The sequence below is a fragment of the Paralichthys olivaceus genome, chromosome 3 (genome assembly GCF_024713975.1).
Source record: "Paralichthys olivaceus isolate ysfri-2021 chromosome 3, ASM2471397v2, whole genome shotgun sequence".
NCBI classification, from domain to species: Eukaryota; Metazoa; Chordata; class Actinopteri; order Pleuronectiformes; family Paralichthyidae; genus Paralichthys; species Paralichthys olivaceus.
Window position 1 is genome coordinate 1,728,819 of NC_091095.1, and position 21,159 is coordinate 1,749,977.

Below are 21,159 nucleotides of genomic sequence, written 5' to 3' on the forward strand. Positions count from 1 at the left end.
AAAGGCATTGGGACACCTACACATTCAACTACAGGAGCTTTAATGACCTCCTATTATAAAGCCATATAGGCATTAATATGGAGTTGGTCCCGTCTTGCCCACTCTTCTTGGTGGAAGAGATCATTTGCGAGGTCAGACAGATGTTGGACGAGTGGTTCCGCCGCTCTACTTCATCCCAGAGGTGTTGGATGTGGTTGAGGGAGGAGCTCTGTCAAGTTCTTCCACACCAAACTCACCCAACGCATAGACAATGAGTGAAGTTTCATTCAAGGTGTGAGTTAAGTGTGTGCGTGTGTGTGTGTGTGTGTGTGTGTGCCTTCAACACAGGGATAGCAGTCAAATGCCTTTATTTTGAAAACCCCTGCCAGGAAGGAAGTCGCTCTCTCTTCATCACTTCACATGTCACTGATGTCACCAGCGTCTTCACCATCCTCCCACAACACAACACAACAACACAATACAACACACCAACACTACAACACACCACAACACCACACCACCACCACCACCACACCACCGTGTCGCCTCCACACCATGGGGCTGTGATGTAGCGGCGGGCGGCGCGTCGTGTCCCCCGTTCGGAGCCCGTGTATGGATCTAATGATGATGAAGAAGAAGAAATTCAAGTTCAAGGTGGATTTCGAGCTGGACGAGCTGTCGTCGGTTCCCTTCGTCAACGGTGTCCTCTTCTGTAAAGTCCGGCTGCTGGACGGCGGCTTCTCCGAGGAGTCCTCCCGGTGAGTCCCCACTGACCAGCAGAACCGTGAACTAGCCGAACTAGCTCAGTTAAACCTGGATGAACTAGCTGAACTAGCTCAGTTAAACCTGGATGAACTAGCTGAACTAGCTCAGTTAAACCTGGGTGAACTAGCTCAGTTAAACCTGGGTGAACTAGCTGCACCAGCTCAGTTAAACCTGGGTGAACTAGCTCAGTTAAACCTGGGTGAATTAGCTCAGTTAAACCTGGGTGAACTAGCCGAGCTAGCTCAGTTAAACCTGGGTGAACTAGCTGAACTAGCTCAGTTAAACCTGGGTGAACTAGCTGAACTAGCTCAGTTAAACCTGGGTGAACTAGCTCAGTTAAACCTGGGTGAACTAGCCGAGCTAGCTCAGTTAAACCTGGGTGAACTAGCTGAACTAGCTCAGTTAAACCTGGGTGAACTAGCTGCACCAGCCCAGTTAGCTGCTGTTAAACTAGCCAGCCACCTAGCAGGGTGTAACACTAACCAGCTCACGTCTGTCACTCGTCGTGTTGTGGCTGCAGTTCAACATCACCCTCCACTCCGAGCTAATGCTAGGCAGCCTTTTAAAACATGTTAGCTCAGCCGGCTCAAAACATGTGTCTGCTAATGTGGCTACAGCTCATTCATACGTTCATCTGCTCCATGTTCCTCACTGGGTTGTGTGAAAACAGCTGATCTGTCTCATCACTCCCACACAGCAATGAAGGGGCTCCTGTACAGAAACTGCTGCTGGATCGATGCTGTCCTGGGTTGTCCTTCAATGTCCCCTCTGTGGTCTCACGTTGATCATTTACCGTCCTGATTTATCGACCCGTCATTGATTATAGCTGATCAGGACAGTGCATGACTGTTTGACCTTTAAAAGTCATCCACAGCTCAGATTAAACCTTCTCCAACCTTCTCTGGATTTTACTTCCTGTGCAAAAGAATGAGATGTACGCAGACCTGCAGCTCGGGAGTACTTTCATTACTAATTCATTATTATAGTACTTTTTGTACAGGTTTGTGACGGATGAGAAAGTAAAGTGAAAGTAATACAAAAGCTGACAAGGAAATACTATAAAATAAAATGTAAAAAGTTGTAATAGCAATTTAAAAATACTGATAAAAACGAAATTGAAGAAAAAATAAAAAAGGATATATAAACATATAGTAATAATACGATTAGATATTTTTAAAGGATATTACACTATAATAATAACTGTGATACCCCACTGCCTTTCTAAACGCTCAAGGACACATTACACATTAATAAACGTGAATAATTTAAACTAAAACCAATTGTAAGAATCAGATTAAGGGACACAAACACCTATCAATTCAACATATGTGGCACAAGAGTAGTGAAAGTAAAACCTAGGATGAAGTAAGGTGTCAGGGTGTAGACTCCCATCATATGATGGGATATCATGTCAACTGGGATGATGGTTAATGTGCCTGGGAATGAAATGATTCCCCCCAGAGCAATGTGGTGTTGTCAAAATGAGCTTTTCTTTGAATCATCATGTTGGGACAAGGAAGAGTCTCAAGCCTGAGAAACTACGAACAGCAAATATTTGCATAAACACCGACAAATAGTTGAAGTGTGACACGGTGTTTCTCACCAACCAGAGCAACTGACAACGCTCTGCCAACACCACGAGAGAATTTCCGTAAATGCCAGTTTGTCCGCTAAAGACAGGAAGTGACTTACACCCATTATTCAGTGTCACCTTGCAGTCCACAGCAGTGTCATGGTAACAATGGTATCGCTGTCAAGTTGAAACAAGCAAAAACAGTGTCCTCCCCTGTAACCTGTTCAAGCGCTCCCTCATAAATTAGACCGGCACTGGATAAAGGGGAAGTGATTGTTTTGTAGGGAGGCTGTGGGGATTAGATGGCTTCACCCTGATTATATAACAAGCCTTCTGTTTGCTTTAGAGTAAGTAGCTCTTACAAAATGGACAAATAGAAAGGTCCAGTGTGCCTGACGTACTGAATCAGAATGCATCTGAGGTCATGGCAACAGGGTCGTTTTAATATATCTCCAGTTTTCTTTCTGTATTTCTGAGCAGCCATGTAAGAGGAGGAATTCAAGTGGTTCTGTTTTATTCCACAACCCCAGACGTTGAATTCTGGCTATAATTAAAACATCCTGTTCTGCCTCAGTAGCGTTTCATTCTCCAGCTCTTTGTTGTTTTCATGTTTTCAATAGATTGTCCTAAGAAACTGTGGTCACAAGTGTGGGAGCATTAAATGAAGTTTTTCTGAAGCAGTTTGATGTGTTAGACCTCTGACGATCCCCTGAGTCATCCCAACTGTGGATGTAAGGGAAGTGTTGTTTCATGAGCTTTATTCTTTTCCTTTGGTGTCGTTTGTCACCAGGGATGTGTCATTGTTTTAGCCCTGAACAAGTTTTCCTCATCACATAAGTTTGCTTCCTTGAAAATAAAACGTCTCATGGATAAATTGAGACTTGATGTTCTCCGCAGCCTGGGCAATATGGATTTAGGGGCCGATGCCGATATTAGAGAAATCAAAACAATCCCAACACCTGATGTTTTCCCTGGTTACAGGCACTTAAAGTATAGAGGTAGAGTAACCCAGCCAATGTGAATAGACCTGACGCAAATCTGAATGTCACTTCAAAACTTTTGTCCCGATCCGACCCCTGAACTCAGGGCGGTGCGATCTTTTACAGTTTATACATTATATTAAGTGTTAATAAAAAACACACACAAATACAACCAGATATATAGAAATTGAATAAAGGAAATAAACGATCTTTGTTTTCTGTCAAATTCAAGTTTTCATATCAACAGATGTTATCAGCCGACCAATAAATCAGGGCTCTACTGTTACTCTCCACTGAAAAGCAAATTCACGTTAAACAGATTTAAGGGAACATGTGCTTGTGAAAGTTTGTGTCTGAAGTCTGACAGCAGCTGCTTTTAAAGGGAGAACAGCTTTAGTTTAACAGAATATCTGACACATGTGGAGAGATGAGACGGATGGGCTTTGCTAGTGCTTAAAACCGGAGTTACTCACACTCACTAATAGGATTTCGCTGCACTGAGAAGTGTTGTGAGCTATAGTTCATGTAATCAAATCTGAATATTTCAGAATCACGTTGGGTCCATCTGTCTGGGAGTTCAATCTGTGAAACCTAATCGACTTTAGGAAGAAGTCAGCGTTTGTAAAATGTCCGTCGCACATTTGCTGCTTTTTTATTTTTAGTGAACATGTTGTGTAACAAAAGCCAGTAAATCCTGCTCATCCTTAACATTAATCCCCAACACCCTGTTAATCGTTTAAGTCTCCTGCATCAACACTTCTTCCACTTCAACCTTTTCTGCACCCGTCCGTCAGCGTGTGGCTCCTTTTGTCTCAATTTAAAAAGCAAACACCTGATGCATCGCAGTGTATCAGAGAAGAAAATCTTTGTAATTAAATCCAGAAAAATGGGTTGACGTGAATGGCGTGTGGGCCGTCTCGACAGAAGGCAGTTTGGTAGGTGAGTGGGAGAGGAGACGACGCCAGTGAAAGGGAAGCCATCTGGGTATCCTAATGCTTCCCACGCACACACACTCTTCATCTCCTCCTTTCACTGGGAGTAAGCTACAGCCTGCAATCACGTTAACTTTTAGCTGCTGGAGGATGGATGTCTCTTCTTTGCTAGAACAAGCTACACCCACCACCATAACTATCGGTCCAGCAGTTAAATAAATCAATAGGTGAAAAGAGGATCGGAATTTATTAGTTCCTTTATTAGATGTTCTGAAGAATGGGAGGATAAACACACAAGCGTATATTGGCAGTTTGAATCAATAGGCTTCAGCAGGGATGAGATGTGGGGATTGTTAATCCGGTGTTCACTCAACCCAAGTGGTTTTCATCATCTAGATTAGAGATTTGATCTGTGCTGCAAACATCAAGCAGTAAGGCAGGGACGGGACGGTGCTTGGTAGAGCACGACCCATATGGACTTAATATTAAAAAATTTATATCTATTTTACTACGTTTCTATTTCATTGTCAGCGTTTGTTTTGTCTTGAGAGTGAGGATCTAATTGTCTGTGTGTGTTTATTTCTGTTGTCTCCGAATAAACATCTTTTCCCACATGTGTGGTATGTGATCCATTATGATTCTGATGCTGAGCCAAACAGTTAATCAGTTTGAGTCGTTCAGACGGGAACAGTCTGACTATAGCTTCTGCTGAAATAAGTGTTTGTGATTTCCTGTAACAGGGAGCCAGTGCAGGCCAACTGCGTTCGATGGAGGAGGCGATTCTCTTTCCCCTGCAAGATGAGCGCCAACGCGGGGACAGGTGTACTGGACCCCTGCGTGTGTCGTGTATCCGTCCGAAAGGTACAGCTGCTGAACTCCACCGTGATAGAGATTCACTTAGAATCCATAATCTGAAGCTACAAGTAATATTTGGGTTAAAGGTGCAACAGGCAAGGTCTTAAAAATAAACTCCAGAGGTCATGTCAGTGTAAAATAAAATTCTGTTGGTTACAAACAATTCTTTTATAGAAGAAAACTGACTGTGTAAAATCATTACCCCTTTTTGATTTCCTTTAACCTTTATCCTTAAATATGAATGTGCTCTATGCATTTTAATCAGTCACGTTACATAAACAAGGAAGTGGATGAGCCTTGCTGTGATTCCTCTTTGTTTCTCAGAAACTACAGAGACTAAAACTGAAAGCGAGACGCAGACTTGGTGTTTTTGTGAGATTCATAAAGCTCTCTGTTTGCAAATCTCAATCATTGTGCACATGCATGAGCCTCATTTCCACTCGGATTTAAAAAATGTTCTTCAGAGCAGCTGTCATTACGTCCAACTGCACGGCTGTGGCTATTTATACCACGCTTACTATTTATTTATCACATATCATAGTTTATCCTAAGTATATTTGAAATCTAGTCGACTTTCAAACACATTCGACAGGCAGATGGTTACCTTTTTTTAAAACTAATTTAAAGTGTGCCTAAATGAAGCTTTGAGACTCGACGATTTAATTTGAAATGTTTATGCTTCTCGTCTCCAGGAGCTGAAGGGGGGGAAGGCGTATGCAAAGGTAGTATGTTCACACACTTCTGTTATCCAACCCCCATACTCCCAACCTCCAGGTCACCTACATTTGCAGTAATCATCCATATTGATGTAGCTAGCCTTGTGAGCCCGTCGCAGACAGATGGCTCTCACTGCCTGCAGGTCTGCTCATTGTATCACGTACTCTGCCTTTAACTGTTTGAATGGGATTATCTACTGAGCATTCATGACCTCGCCTTGCACACTCTTTTCTTTCCTGTAAAATTGCAGAAGATGTGTTAATACTTTTTAATTTCTCTGAGTTTTCACTCACGTTGACATCTCAGAGATCGACACATTGCTGACTGGGCTAAAAGATCTCTGTGTCCTGAGAGGAAACAAAAGTTCACCCCTTGTCATTCTCTCTCTCTCTCTCTCTCTCTCTCTCAGCTTGGTTTTGCAGATCTGAATTTAGCAGAGTTTGCCGGCTCAGGGAACACAACCCGTAGATGTCTGCTGGAAGGCTACGATACCAAAAATACTCGTCAGGATAACTCCATTCTCAAGGTAACGCTGAAGCCACGATAAGTCAACCACAACACCAGGATTTGATTTCTTCAATATGATACCTTGCTGTTTTGAATACAAGCCTAGTCATTTTCTCAACTGGGAAGTAGCCAAGGGAAAGTTTTTTTTTTTTTAGCATCACTGACAACTACATCAATGACCCAGGTCGTCCATTAGACTGCAGCCAGAGGTTAAACAATTATAGAAGAGCAGTGTTCATATCATACCAACCCTACTGCGTGACAAAGATTTTTACCAGAGCCTCTCACTCGTAGTAAAAATCCAGAGGATCTGCAGAGTTCAGTGTATGTCAGACAGCAGCTCAGGACAACTCTGATTAAACACCTTTCCTTTTGCTTTGTCTTCGAACTAAGAAGAAATGTTAATGGGAACATCGAATTCCATCTAAATCAATTAACAAGCAAAATGTTCTTTTTCTTGTCATAGGTTGTCATCAGTACACAGCTCATGTCAGGAGATCCCTGTTTTAAAACGTAAGTTGACATAACTTCCTTTTACATGTTGTGCTAAGTCTGCTGTTGAAGCGTCATGTTTGACAGATGAAACTGATTTGGGATTGTGGTGATGCGTCGACCATCTTTGTTTCTAGTCTGTGGCCTTCACCAATCAGTTATCAGGTTACTCCATCTAAATCGTCTTTATTAGATTAACTCAATCACTTGCAAATGTAGTTTGACTGGGAAAAAAAAAAGTGAATGACTTAGGACAGTTTACGACAGTCAGTTGCTTCATTTCCGTCTCTCTTGTGATACATTCTTTTAAAATCATTCTCTGTCAAAGTTAAGACATTTCCTTAAGATGGGTTTTTTCAGACTAAGGAAAGTTTCATGTGATCGAACAATCCCGGGTTATGCAAAGCAGCTAATCAGATGACATGACTGATTGCAACAGGTCATAGTACTAGTTCCTTTCGTATAACTGTGGTTATAGTTTGTCAATGAATGTTTCAGTACAGAGAAATAAATGCTGCTTTACCCAAGAGCAAGATCTGACCTAGAAATGCCTCAGTAGCCTGTATGTTTATGCCTGAAGCTGTAACTTGTTTTATTTCAGTACGAACAGTCAGTTAAATGTTAAGATGAATTATATTTATACATTTTCTTTCCTTTGATTAATTTATTTCAAACTTTCCTCATTTTTGTCTTTATCAGTAGATTTAGTTTGGCTTCTTCTGGATTAAGACACAATAATAATCAAATAATAATAATAATTTTATTGAAATAATAACGGACACATTGAAACATAAGAAAGAAACTTGAGCCTCATCGTCCTCTGTCCTCAGGCCTCCCTCCACAGCCACTGTGATAGGGATCCAGGGTGACGGAGAGAGCCTGCTGGAGGAGCGGAGGGGAGGAGACTCACAGAAAGTCTCTTCTGGTGAGACAAGCACGCCACATTACACTCCTCTGCTCTGCTTAGTCATGCCATCAGCTTTTCCAAACATTTACATGGACCTAGTAAAAGAACGCTTCAGCTGTGTGGAGTGTTTTCTCAGACTGGATTTTGGAACAAGAGAAGCTGCTACGTTACTGTTTCCTGATCCACTCTCTGTTTCCGACTCCTAGCGACTGACTGGAAACCAAAATTACACCTATAAAGCTGCTTTCAGACTGAACTCTGCAGATCCACCGTATTCTATCTGGAGGAGGTGCATGTGTGCAAATGTCCAAGTGAGAGGCACACTTCATACTCAGGCGTAGAAAGTCTGCAGATGATCTGGAAGTCAGGAGAACACAGTGTGGGGATTCACATGCCGTGCTCATAGAGCCATTATAACTTCATGAAGTTCTGAAATGAAGCTGCAGATATTCCTTTCATAACCCATGTGATTATTCATGTTTATGCACTTCTGTTCTTCCAGCACGACGTTCTTCTGCTCCATGCTCTCTATCTGTCCTCCACTGTTCTGAAAATATTTGCAGCTGTCGCTTTCTGCTACATTTGTCTCCTCCTGCTCCACTCCCTCACTCTGTTGCTCCCTGTGTGTGTGTGTGTGTTCATGTGTGAGCACATTTTGTGTGTTGAATGCTTGTTCCTCCTCGATGCTGCAGAGTGTAGTGCAGCTCTTTCATGTATAATTTAAACTAGCTCTCTTTTAGATTAGCTACAATCTGCTCCGACCCTGTGGGCTCTCACGTGGTTAAAAATAGGACGTTCTGTGAGTCTGTCGATGGGGGTGGTGTGTTTTTTGCGTGTGCAGACTGTGCACACTACATGTGTTTGTCTGCTGCAGATGAGGCTCTGTCCTGTCAGCATCATTAGTCTTGATTGTGCACGATTGTAGTGGGCAGGTGTGTGAGAAGCTCAAATGTGAGGTTTGGTCCTTTAAGATAAATCATGGTGTTATTTTGTGGATAGATTTTTTTAAATTACTTCATGTCTTTTCTTTACGTAGGAATGGGACAAATAATCTAATGAGATATTTGGTTCACCCATAGATTCATTGGTCATCTGAACCTTTTCCACAAGTCAGTCAGTTTTCTCCCTCTGTACACTGAAGGTTTGTTTGTTAGCAGGCCGACACAAAAACCACAGAATGGATTTCCACAAAGAAATGAGCCAGGAAAGAACCCTTTAAATGTTCTATCACTTTTTTATCACTTCCTTTAACATTGCAAGGTGTTTTTTATCTTCACCAATGTCCCAGGGAATAATTAAAACAAGTGATGATTTTTCACTTGAGACAAAGAGATGAGTTTTTTCTGCAGAGAATGTGCCTGGTATTAAATAAGTTGTTTCTTCCTGACTAATCAAAAGATGCACGTATACGTTTTCTACTAGAACCGACTCTTTTGTGGAGGTTTCAAGTCTTTCTTATCCTGCATCATCTTCTGTTCTTTCTGATCTCGCAGAGAGTCGTGAAGGGAAGTGTCCGATTGTTTCTGATGACATGGGGGGCTGCGGACACTCGCGCACATCCAGCTACGCCAGCCAACAGTCCAAACTCTCAGGTAGGGAAACCCCACATCTAAAGAACATTATTGCTGGCCTGATGTGGACGGCAAACAACCTACCTATATATGTATGAGAGAAGTGATGAAATTATTTTCCAGTGTCACTCCACCAGAGCAGTTCAGACCTGAAGCTCGAGTTTCCATTAGAGGCTGATCGGATGACTGTAACACGAGATCACAGGAAGTGGAGAGGTGCGCTGAGAATGGCTCTAATGGTCGCCTACTTCTGAATGTGAAAATGTATTTCCTGCCACATCTTGTGACTCTCGATCGATCGTTACAGTGTGAGTGAAGTTTGCTCCTCTGTGTCCGTGATGCAGAGTTGAACCACACGTGATTGTGTGGGTGACATTGCTACTCTACTGAAATGCTGAATCATTAAACACAATGTTAACGGCAAATTGGGTTTACAGGACATTTAAATGCCTGAAAATGCTTTTTCTAAAGTTTAGATTGTAAATCTTTTACATTTTTCTTTAATTGGTGAAGCGGACAAAAGCAAAATAATAATTATCTATCGAGAAACCAAACATCCAAATATCAACACATTTTATTACATTTAAACTTCCTAACCCTTATTTTGAGCGGCTGCCCAATCAACTGCAAGATCTGTGGCATTCCCCCAATCACCACCTCAACTCAAAAGTCAGAACCACTTTCACCAAATCCCATTCTCCTCATTCAAGTCAGGGAACCATCTGAGTAATTTTGAAGCTCATGTTTTAAACAGTTGTATATTGTGGATTTATTTAAGAAGTGCCTCTGTATTGTTTTCTCTGGCAGGCTACAGTACAGGTCACTCCCGCTCCTCCAGCATGTCAGAGTTCAGCCACCGGAGAAACCATTCAGTGGGCAGCGCCTCAACAGGCATTGGCAGCATCCCAGAACCCAGCGAGGACCGAGACAGAGAGTCCAGACCCTGTCCTGCACTGCCCGAACACCCGGTCTCTACCACTACTACCACAACTGCTACTAGTAACCCACAAGGCACACCTGTACACAGCGCCTCATCCTGTGAACGACTCAACAGGTAACACAATTCATAAAAAATATAATTTGACCATAATCGCACAGCCCTTAAACAAACACCATTTTCAGACTGCAGTGGAAACCATCAGAGGTCAAAATGATTCTCCTGTATCCTCCTATCAGACACCCAGTGAAACAAGACTCCATGGAGTCTCAGCTAAAGAGAATGGACGACACGCGGGTGGACGCGGACGATGTTGTGGAAAAAATTCTTCAGAGTCAAGACTTCACACCGAGCCTACTGGACTCAAGTGCTGAAGGTAAAACGCACACGGAAGCTCCGTTTACACAGCCTGTTCAGGGTTGTGTCTTTTTTCAGAAGGACACAACCTCTGCAGTATTTTAGACTTTTCTCTGTTTATTCAATTGTAAATTAAGTATAAATTGTTATTGTTTCCGGTCATAGTCAAACATATGTTCAATCTGATCTGTGAGAGTTACATAGATCTTCTCTAGTCTTGGTGAACACTCAAAGTGCTTCACAGTAGTTTTTGCCTTTCACCCATATCACACTCTGATAAGGAGCCATGCAGGGTTCGGTATCTTGCCCGAGGACACTTTGGCACACAGATGGGGAAGACTGGGGTCGAACCGCCGACCTTCTGGTTAAATAAAGATTCTTAATTTAAGAAGCTAACACCAGCAGATTATGCCAGTCCAAAGATTCATTACATCTTTTAATCATATAAAATGAATCAAATGATTTTCATTAGTTGCTGCTCACCTCTGGAGTACTGCTGCGTTGAATGAATCATAGTTTGTACTTTGAGGAGCGGGGCTTTGTTTTCTTTCCAAGGTCTCATCTTGCTCAGAGCTTGAAAAAGAAAGCTGCTGTCAATACATGAGTATTTATAGATTGCCTAGCAACTAGCTGCTGCTCATTAGAGAATTCATACAGGAGGATGCTGTCGCTCTCTTCTGACTGAACATTACTACAACCGTGTCTTTTTCAGAGGAAGGTCTGCGGCTGTTTGTTGGGCCTGGAGGAAGCACGGCCCTCGGAAGCCATCACCTGCCCACCAGGTGAGTTCACTCACAGGGAGATCTTCAACGTGCTTTGTTCCTCTGGGGCTGAAACTGGTGCACATGTTCCAACTGTGACTGTTATTCCAGAGCATAACGGCTGGTGTCCAGTATAATCATCAACTCCCATAGACTAAAGATGGACGACACAGTTCAACTTTCTCCCATTTTACAAAAATGAAGCTTAAATATCTAAGAAATGTGTTTGTAATAGTTTATGGAACTCTGTGGCACAAAGGAGTGATCTGTAGTTTATCAGGCTTTAGATACAGAGATCAAATAAAAACAAAAGATCAATTGTTGGTTTTACTCTTTTCTCTGGATTTGATGACTCCCATAAAAAGAGAGAATCAGATGTTAAATTAAAAAAATAGTTTATTGGTTTGGTGCAGAAAAGAAAAAGGACTAAATGAGAAGCGTTATAAGTTTGGAGTTTTCCTCTAATTCTTTTTTATGTTATCTTCTTGTTTTTTCTCGTAGGGTTGGTGCTGGAGCATACGAGCAGGTGGTGATAAAGCGTTAGACCTGCAGCCTCTTAGCGACGGACTCACACCGCTTACATCCAAAAATGGAAACAAGGCTGAGTTCATTTCAATCTCCATTCCTACAGCTCGTTACCTGATCAGTAACAACAGCGCCCTCCTGTGTCCATATATGCGGTATGACATAGTAGCTTCCTTTTAGATATTTTGAGCAGCCAGGTGGGCAGTGATCATCTCAATGTAAACAGCTGTGAATTTATGTAAATGAAACATTGACCTGATTGTTCAAGACATTTAACGTGTGTGTAACAGAAATTGCTCACTCCTCACGTTCTGGGTGTAGATGTTCGATGTTTTTCAGGTAAACTTTGTCGCCCAGCATCTAAACAGAACACATGTTTGAAACTGGAAGAAAATGATGAACGTTTCATTTCTAATGGAGGAGTGGCAGCATTTAAACAAAGGGAATCTACGCTGTAGAGGAGCGGACCATCCATTTTCAATACATTCCTTTAGTGTCAGTGTTCGTTGTAGAATTCCTCCTGAATAGGACGTTCTATTTAATATTGGCCTATAAGCTGCAGTTGCTGGCACTAACCTTAATCCACCTTCTAGTGTTTGCAAGGTGAGAATATTTTACTACAAAGACGAGGTGTCGGACTCGAGCTTTTAGATGTGTGAATGTAGAATGTGTGTGTGTGTGTGTGTGTGTGTCTGCTATATGGTAAGACTACTTTTGTTAGTAGTAACAGTTATCCTGTTATCTTGAACGAGTGGATGGATATAGGATCTATTGTGAGAAATACTGTGTGGGTACTTTGAAAGAGAAAATAGGAGATAAAGTCTATTTACTTACTTATAATTATAGAGGCCTCTGTTCATATCAGCAACAGACTGTTTTAGAAAATCCTGCAGTATTACTCAGCCGTATGAAGGCAAAGTGCAGAGACGAGGTTTTTAATCAAAGACGCAAACATGAAAGTTTGCTTTGCCATAAACAAATAAAATACTGTCAAAATACCATAACATTTAAAAATTATATTCTGGTTCTGGACACAATGGCTGATCAGATTTTTTTTAAATTTGTTTTGCACTGCACATAATTGGCGAAAACGAGCGATAGCCATATTTGTGAGTGACAGGGAAACACAAACTCAGTGCAGCTAACATTAACTGCACCGGTTTCCCTGCCCCAATACCAATTTTGATACCTGGACTTTGTGTATCGGCCGATAACGAGTATCGATCTGATACCAGAGCATTGATACAAATGATTTGTGATATATTTTAATGGTTGAATGCTTCTAACCCTGTATGGAAGTGAGAAGTTCTATCATTGTTGTGCGGCCTATTGCAAGTGCTGTAAATGGCAACACTATCCATTGAAACTGAAGTCAAGCAAATGGCATACGTCGTATTTCTTGTTGGACTTCTCAGCATGAGATATTTCTGACATTTGAACCCGCTACACTACCAGAAATCACTTCTTCTTCGCCTCTCTAAAAACAGTACTTGCCAGTGGCAGCGAAGCACAACTGCTTTTTTGGAGCTGCGAAGAAGAAGAAGAAGAAGTGACTTCCAGGAAAAGAAAATTGCACTTTTATCCAGGTGAAACTCGTAACCTTTAAAAACATTGTATCAGATTAAGACATAGAGTTGCTTTCTTGCTGATTCCTGTATCGAGAGGCATTTCTGACGCTGATATCGATGTCGGAGCATCTCTAAACAGAACAGGATCTCCTACGATAGACATGCTATTATGTATTCCTACGCTTGGCTAGGCTTTCCTGCCACGTGAGCTCGCCCGCTGACCGGGACGCTTACGTCAGTGAACAAGATCCTGTGATGCAGCTGTGATCTCATGAAGTGTGACTGATCAATACTGTAGTGTGTACAGTACAGTGAAGGACTAGTAACTAACTAATCCACTGCCATAGAGAAAATACGACCCAGAGTAATGCAGTAACTTCCTGTGCGTGTGTCTCCTAGCAACATATCAGCTGTTGGCTCAAGCGAGCAGATCATTAACATTTAGTGCTGCAGAAAAAGCTAATGACAACACCGCGGTGAGAATTGTGTCACGCATGCAGATGATTTGCATCAATAGGGGATTAAGTGAACAATTTGTTAGACTGAGAGCAAATCAGCCAAAGTACACAACACACTGACGTACCTGGGACCTCGTCAGGCCTATGCATAAACTAATGGTAATATTAGACACATCATAAAAACCGTAAACAGACTGTACACCATCTGTAATCTCCTGTCTCCTGTCATTACCCACAGTAGAGCCAAGATACTCCCTCTTCTAGTCAAACTATAAACATGTTATATCGATATCTGCACACGTATCATCAGTGTACGGTGTTTTAACTATGCGTCAGTGTTCCGTTTCTACGTTCTGCATGATTGCGACGTCCGTTAGCGAGCGTGCAGAACTTGCCACGTCATCTTTTTTTTTTTTTTTTCTAATTTGATACCGTGCTATTTTTTAATCTTGATATTTCCACACTGAAGAGATGATTTCTCTTGCCTGTTAGCATGTAGCAAGTCATTCTGTTCTCATCACGTACTGTTCGAAGCTCCAACTTCTGTGTTACTGTAAATCAATGTTCTCATTTTGTGTTTCAGCATGGTTTAAATGTTCCTGTGTTAACATATTATCTTTGTTTTTGAAACTATCATTGCTGATATTGTGCCATATTTTTGCTAAATATATTTTTTTTTGGGGGGGGGGGGTCATCAGCACTACATAGTTCAGACAGTGTTAAGTGTATGGCTACCAAATATCAAATATTACATTATATTATGTCTTTTTTTTGGAATCAGATCACTTACACCTGTGTGACGCAGGTGTGTTCATCTTGGTACCTAACATGTTGTTCCAAACATGGTTGCTTCTTCTCTTCTGTGAAGCTGTTGTCTTTATAAAACTGTAATATGTATTCTCCTGTAAAGTGACGTTCTGTTCTGACACTGTCCAGTGTTTCCTGTTACAGACTCGTATTTTTGACCAACATTTGCTTCCTTAACAAGTGTACTGGATGCTTCTGACGTGTACCTTGCACTGAATAAAACTCTGTAAAAGCCTCAGTGTGTACAGATCGTCTTCGTTAAGCTCCCAGAGTTCACAATAATAACATCTCACAGTTTTATTGTGATTTTTACATTTGAATTCATTTTAAAGACTAAATTATATATTCTCTCTTTAACAACTGGATGCATACTCAAAACAAAAACTTGCATTCCAAATAAGCCTCGTTGAATCTGAACAAGAGACCTACTTTGTCCTGGAAACAAAAGCTGCATCCTCCAGGTCAAACATTTGCCTCCCAGTCCTCCTCTTGTTCTGCAGGGTCGGACCGGTGCCTGCTGGCCTGTTCGTACCCGCTGTCCTCCAGCTCATCCGGATCCTCCTCCTCCTCTTCAAGGTGTAAAAACACAAATGAACGACCAGTGTCACAACATCAGAATATTTCAGGTGTCACTTCCATAGTCTGAGCAGGAAAACAGTCTGTGACATCAGCTGATGATGCTAGAGAGAGATGGTTGTTGAGTTTTACGAAACCACCATGGACGTAATGTGCCGTTGAAACAGTGACATCAGCTGGACAAACCTTAGTACTGCATTTTTTAGGGTTTGAAGTTTCCCTGTGGAATTCTCTTTTGAGCAAACAAAGTGTTCACATTTTGTCGTATTCACTAAAACCCGACTGATTTTATTAACTTCTGTGTCTGAGGCTTGATATTTTATAGTTTTTCCATAATTTTGGTTTAGTAGTTAATTTAAATTAGTAAATTAGAAGAGAACACAAATGCAACCAAATATATATAATTTGAATTACAAAAAGAAATACATAAATGCAGAGTTGAGAGTAACTCTGTCTCATTGGTGTGGAGGAAATACATACGCACCACAAACCTGCTAAATAACACAGATTTTAGTTATTACATTTTACACATCTAGTGAGGACAAAACTAAATTGATCAGATGACCACAGTACCTTGTTCATGGCAATTTACAAGCACAGCATCACCGTCCTGGCTCAGTTCAACATCGGGGTCATCCATCAGTAGACGTCTGAGATTACCCAGACTTCCACTCAGGGTGCTGACTCTGGGACAGCAGGACCACAGCACATCCAGGGGAACAGACACACATCTAGGCAATAGGGATGTGAATCTCTGTCACTGAGGCCAATGTGATACACATCTCAATGCACAGTCAACGATTTCGGTGTGAATACTCTCCAGGTCATGATCTGTATACCACAAATGACAACTCTATCCCACCTAACCTTCCTTACAGAAACACACCTGAATGATGTGCAGGAATCTTGTCGTCTTTGGAAATGTGTCCAAAACTCTCCTTCATCCTCCGACGCTCCTCTCTCACAGTGCAATACTGGATTTCTCATCTCCGCTCTGCAGACTGTAGAGTTGTTTGAAAAAGAGACAGAACCGATCAAGCGGATCAAAAAGCACCTATACTAAGCACGGACTGTATCTTCACCTGTCTGCTCTTCTACTCCTTCTTCTCCTTCCTCCGTCTCAAACAGTGTGTAATAGACGTTCCCCTCGCCACTCTTCTTCCCCATCCATCTCTTCAGTTTTTCTGTCCAACACACAACCTCGCTCACCAGGACCCTCCGCAGGATGTTGTTGTCACGCAGGCTGGGATAGTTAACGCTGTACAGCTGACACAGAAACACATCAAACACACATATCAGATCAAAGCTCGGAGCTGAACACATGGAGAATCAAAGAATCAAAGATTACAGATCAACGACAGCAGATCAGGTAAAAACATTCGAACCAAGAGACTGAGATCACCGTGAGTTAATCTGCAAGCCTAGTTTTTTTACTATTATTAAAATCTAATTACTGGGTCTTGTTTTTCAATGGGACATTATGGGAGGTCCGTGATTGGCTGAGGTATGGGTGTCCAGACCGTCGCTGCAGTTCGTAGGAGTTACCAGCAGAGGCCAGTAAAGTGCCTGATGCTGTTAAAGCAACTCACGAGAAAGAAGCCACGTCAACAGCTGAGCCACCAGGAGGTCCAACACGTTCAATATACTCACAAGTTTGTACGAAAAAACCTCCTCTGCGTCGTCACCACCCAACACGTTGCTGTCATCTCCTCGCTCGAGTCGCCGAAAGACCCCGATCTGAGAGCAGAAGCCGACACTCTCCTGGTATCCTGACGCCAGATGTCCAACACCAGTGAACTCCACCTTATAACCAAACTTCAAACACACCTTCAGAGCCCTGAGGATGATGGTTGAATGATGTCGTTCAGTACCAGATCTAACAGCATGGATCAATCCTCACCGGCATATGAAAAGTCAAAGAGCGTTCTGTACCAGGATCTGAACTCTGCTCTGCTCCACTCAAACTTGTGGTCACTGTGCCTGAAACCTCTCAGTCCGGGGAGGAGGGGGTTGAACTCACAGTTCGGGGTGCTGACAATGACGGCCACCGGGGTCATGTAACCAAACACGACCTCAGAGAATCGCTCCACGTCAGCAAGAGTGAGGTGCTCTATGCTGGAGACATCCGGAGAGGAAACACGGTGATAGACAGAGAGCAACGGAAAGATGAAACCAACACGAAGAGGAACTTACAGCTCGATACTGGTCACCAGATCAAATCCTCTGAGGCGAGCGTCTTTTTCTGTGACTGAGCCCTGGTACAGTTCCACGCACAGCGGATCGTAGCTTGGCTGCAGGTAGTCGGTCGATATAGGAGCTAGTGCATGCCTGACAGAAGACACAAGCCTTTTTAAGGTTCATAAAATAAACAGTGACATCACATCTTCTCATCTATTGACAACATGGATGTTTGTTCACTTCTTTACACTTAGAAAAGTCGACAACATCAATTGTTTGCGCATAAAACTGAAGGTAAAGTATATAATTTAGTGGAATGGTTACATTTACTTGTATTTATACATTATTTAATCTTAGAGAAAGTTAATACCTCCAACTACACACATTAATTCTAGATGTATACAACTCTTACTTGACAGATGATGAATTTTATTTATAAACTGACTCACATCTTCTTCTTGACTTTGGTCCCGTCGATGTCCAAACCGACCAGAAGATGAACTTCACGGTGAAACTTGAGCCTTTTGAGGAGGCTACACTCGCTGCAGCCCAGATCGAGCACCTGAGGACCAGGACATGTAGAAATCAACCACAGGAACAAACCTGCATCAACAAGAACCACACGTTACAGTTAAACCACGGGAACGAGCTGCTGAACCACTGCTGCTGGCTCTGGTACTGAAGTTAGTTAGCTCAGGTCAGGAAGAAGCTGGCTCGGGTCAGGAAGTTAGTTAGCTTAAGTAATGAAGTTAGCTGGTTCAGATAATGAAGTTAGCTGGCTCAAGTAATGAAGTTAGTTAGCTCAGGTCATGAAGTTAGTTAGCGCAAGTTATGAAGTTAGTTAGCTCAAGTAATGAAGCTAGTTAGCTCAGGTACTGAAGTTAACTAGCTCAGGTAATGAAGTTAGTTAGCTCAGGTACTGAAGTTAGCTATCTTAAGTAATGAAGTTAGCTGGTTCAGATAATGAAGTTAGCTAGCTCAGATACTGAAGTTAACTAGCTTAAGTACTGAAGTTAACTAGCTCAGATACTGAAGTTAGTTAGCTCAGGTACTGAAGTTAGTTAGCTCAGATACTGAAGTTAACTAGCTTAAGTACTGAAGTTAACTAGCTCAGGTACTGAAGTTAGCTCTGAGTGTTAGCTTTGATGCTAACGTGTTTATATTAAACCAGTTGTTAAAAAGTGTGAAACCTTCTGAGGCTTGTTCTTCTTCACAAAGTCGATAACGAACTGGTGCCTCTGTCTGTGCAGCGCCGGCTTGAATATCGGCTCCATCTTTCCTTCTCACGGGGCCCGGTACCGTCCACACGTCCTCCGGCCGGTGGGGGGCGCTGTCTCCCACCGTCCACCTGATGCTTTTTCCCGGTGACGTCACTTTTTAAAACCGTCCCGGTGTGCTCCCGGTCGTCGTCTCTTCCGTGTGAACACCACGTGTCACCGGTACACCGAGCGAAGTTCTTCAACTGTTGGTGCAAACGTTCAGCTGGTGTCATGGATGGACCCATCAGATTCTGGTGGTCAGAGGTCAAAGGTCAAGGTCAGTCATCCCCCGAGAACACGTGCTTTGCCTCGTGAACGCCATATCTCAGGAACACCTGTCAATCACCCAGATCTACATTCTATTTATTATCATCATCATTATTATTATTATCATGACTCGGCCTGAATACCAGTGAAGTTAATGGTTTGGTTTAATCGTGTGTTTGCCCAAATGGTAAAAATGAATTAAATGGCCAAATGTCCCTCAGTGAGGCCTGTAGTGTTTTTAAATTTAACATGCAGGAGTTTGGGATCAAGACCTGAAGCTCTGATGAGCAAACAGGGTTTGAGTAGTGTTGCTTCTTATGAATAAGAATTCAATTGAATCCAGTATTTTCCTCCTTGTTTTTCTATAAATGTAGGATGAGTCATGTTTTCCATGGACTGAGCAGATAAAAAGCAGTTTTGTGGGAATAGGTGTTTTACATTTTTGCAAAATCATAACTCAAACAACTCCCAGACACAGAGAGAAACTACCCATTGAAGTGTCATTGATATTAAGCCTCCTGCTTCCTCACAGTAACACTGAATATGTGTGAACGATACCTGAATATGACCCAAATGTACAAATCTACTCTCCCTCCAGAAAGAGCGCTGGGATTATATGAACGATGCATAAAGATGAGCGACATGACAGCTCCCGAAAAAAGTGAAGCCAGAAGGTCTCGTCAGGTGACTGGCCACATCTCTCCTCCTCCATGTTAATGGGTGGTACATGAACCAAACTCAAGAGTCAAAGCACACGTCAAGTTAATTTTTTATAACTTTGATTTTGTTATTTTATGCTTTAAAAACAGTCATTTAAAAACATCATGATTGGCAGAAACAATAAACACAGACGGTTTTCACAGAGGGGTGTTTTAATGATACACAGATTTTTTTGAATTGCTAAAAATAGAAATCTGTTCATAAAATGCAGAGTCAGATTTTACATCTTAAAAGAAAATATACTGCATGGTTTTAAAAATGTTTCTGGATAAATGATCTGTTTATTTGTTTACACCACCTCCTGTTAGTTTCACAATCATCCAGAGAATCTAATAACCTACCTCCATAATAAAACCATTTTTGATAAATATATCATTTCTGCAATACTTTGTTAGACAGCTATGGAGCCAACATGTTGCTATGATACCAGCCACAATTATGAGAATGTATACAAGCTATCGCTAACAAAGATTCGTAAGCATTCAAATCTAAAAGGTGCTCCTCGGGTTTGATCATAATTTATTTGAGACGTGTAAGTCGTACTCCAGAGAGAAGAATTCTGTTATAGCTCTGCAGTTGTAATTACTTTATTTTTTACAGTTTCCCCCTTAAAGTTCTTAGAGATTGAACCGGTAACAAATCTGTTATTGACGCTAAAGAACAGAGAAGACAAACATGCAGTGTAACCAGTGTTGTGGTGTTTCTGCTGAGTTCAGTGTAGATTGATCCGTGCTGTTTCATTAGGAGGCACCGGTGGTTCTGCAGTGTCGGCAGGAGTGGTTGTCTTGGGTGGAATCTTTTTTGGCTGTAACCTCCAGGCAGTAGGTGATTCGGGGCTTAAGATCAGTCTCTCCGTCAAAATCCTCTTCCATGGTTCTCGCTCTCACTGACGCGTCACTCTGGTCCTGAATTTTGAGTGTGTCGTCCACTTCACATAAACAGAAACTGCGAAGCTTCAAGATCTGAGTGAGAAAGAAACAGAGAGAGAGAGAGATGAGTGATAAATTAATAGTTGTTGAACAGAGCAGAGGATCCAGAGTTTTTGCCTTTCGCATATTTAGCACACGCAGCAGCAGATTCTCCAGTCAGACGAGCTGACGACACAGAAATCTAGGCAGTGTTCAGGTGAGCGGCAGGACTGAGGACATGACGTTCAAATTCCACTGCAGAGTTACACATAGTCCAGATCCTCTGAGTCCCTGAACGCAGCTCCTGTGATATTTAACCACATTATAGTTACCATTGTTGTGAGTGTCCCGCACATGTCTTCTTCTGCGAGACCCCACTGGACCTGAGGAAGAAGAGAAACGTGAGTTATACATGGAGCAGGAAGTGGAAGTAAATGAAATCGAATATTGTTTAAATTCTGCAGTGGTGGGAGAACTGTAGTTGTTAAGTTCAGTATTTTCTTTCAGTGAGGACCAGTTAAATACTGATGCTTTGTATTGGTATGAGTTTCATGTCCATC

General features: G+C 42.0%; 3 protein-coding genes and 1 long non-coding RNA gene across 6 annotated transcripts in view; 1 reads left to right on the plus strand and 3 right to left on the minus strand.

Moving 5' to 3' along the window:
- Window positions 1-331: 331 nt before the first annotated feature.
- Window positions 332-930, minus strand: LOC138406831 (uncharacterized). Its single transcript, XR_011240234.1, has 2 exons — window positions 859-930; window positions 332-792 (listed from the first exon to the last, which is right to left on the minus strand). It is a non-coding gene; the product is annotated as an uncharacterized lncRNA (long non-coding RNA).
- Window positions 351-14,926, plus strand: fam102bb (family with sequence similarity 102 member Bb). 2 transcript variants are annotated; one of them, XM_020108946.2, is made up of 12 exons: window positions 351-737; window positions 4,970-5,090; window positions 5,777-5,806; window positions 6,211-6,327; window positions 6,775-6,821; window positions 7,631-7,725; window positions 9,201-9,299; window positions 9,402-9,494; window positions 10,086-10,332; window positions 10,455-10,591; window positions 11,285-11,354; window positions 11,835-14,926. In XM_020108946.2, the coding sequence occupies exons 1-12, from the start codon at window positions 592-594 to the stop codon at window positions 11,875-11,877; spliced, it is 1,245 nt and encodes a 414-aa protein (XP_019964505.1). In that variant the 5' UTR covers window positions 351-591; the 3' UTR covers window positions 11,878-14,926. The 2 variants fall into 2 exon arrangements, with proteins under 2 accessions (XP_019964505.1, XP_019964506.1); XM_020108947.2 differs by lacking the exon at window positions 9,402-9,494.
- Window positions 14,927-14,973: 47 nt separating this feature from the next.
- Window positions 14,974-18,776, minus strand: henmt1 (HEN methyltransferase 1). Of its 2 annotated transcripts, none has more exons than XM_069520369.1 (9): window positions 18,636-18,776; window positions 17,895-18,007; window positions 17,461-17,595; window positions 17,200-17,382; window positions 16,918-17,104; window positions 16,350-16,533; window positions 16,154-16,268; window positions 15,841-15,998; window positions 14,974-15,260 (listed from the first exon to the last, which is right to left on the minus strand). In XM_069520369.1, the coding sequence occupies exons 1-9, from the start codon at window positions 18,717-18,719 to the stop codon at window positions 15,154-15,156; spliced, it is 1,266 nt and encodes a 421-aa protein (XP_069376470.1). In that variant the 5' UTR covers window positions 18,720-18,776; the 3' UTR covers window positions 14,974-15,153. The 2 variants fall into 2 exon arrangements, with proteins under 2 accessions (XP_069376470.1, XP_069376472.1); XM_069520371.1 differs by having other exon boundaries at window positions 17,895-18,048; window positions 18,636-18,764.
- Window positions 18,777-19,825: 1,049 nt separating this feature from the next.
- The window catches only part of LOC109644441 (uncharacterized), a 30,099-nt gene continuing 28,765 nt past the window's right edge, over window positions 19,826-21,159 (minus strand). Inside the window, exons 58-59 of the mRNA XM_069520365.1 lie at window positions 20,932-20,982; window positions 19,826-20,653 (exon numbers count right to left, since the gene is read on the minus strand). Of these exons, the coding sequence (XP_069376466.1) occupies window positions 20,622-20,653; window positions 20,932-20,982 (83 nt within the window). The 3' untranslated portion in view covers window positions 19,826-20,621. The remainder of the gene's footprint in view (window positions 20,654-20,931; window positions 20,983-21,159) is intronic.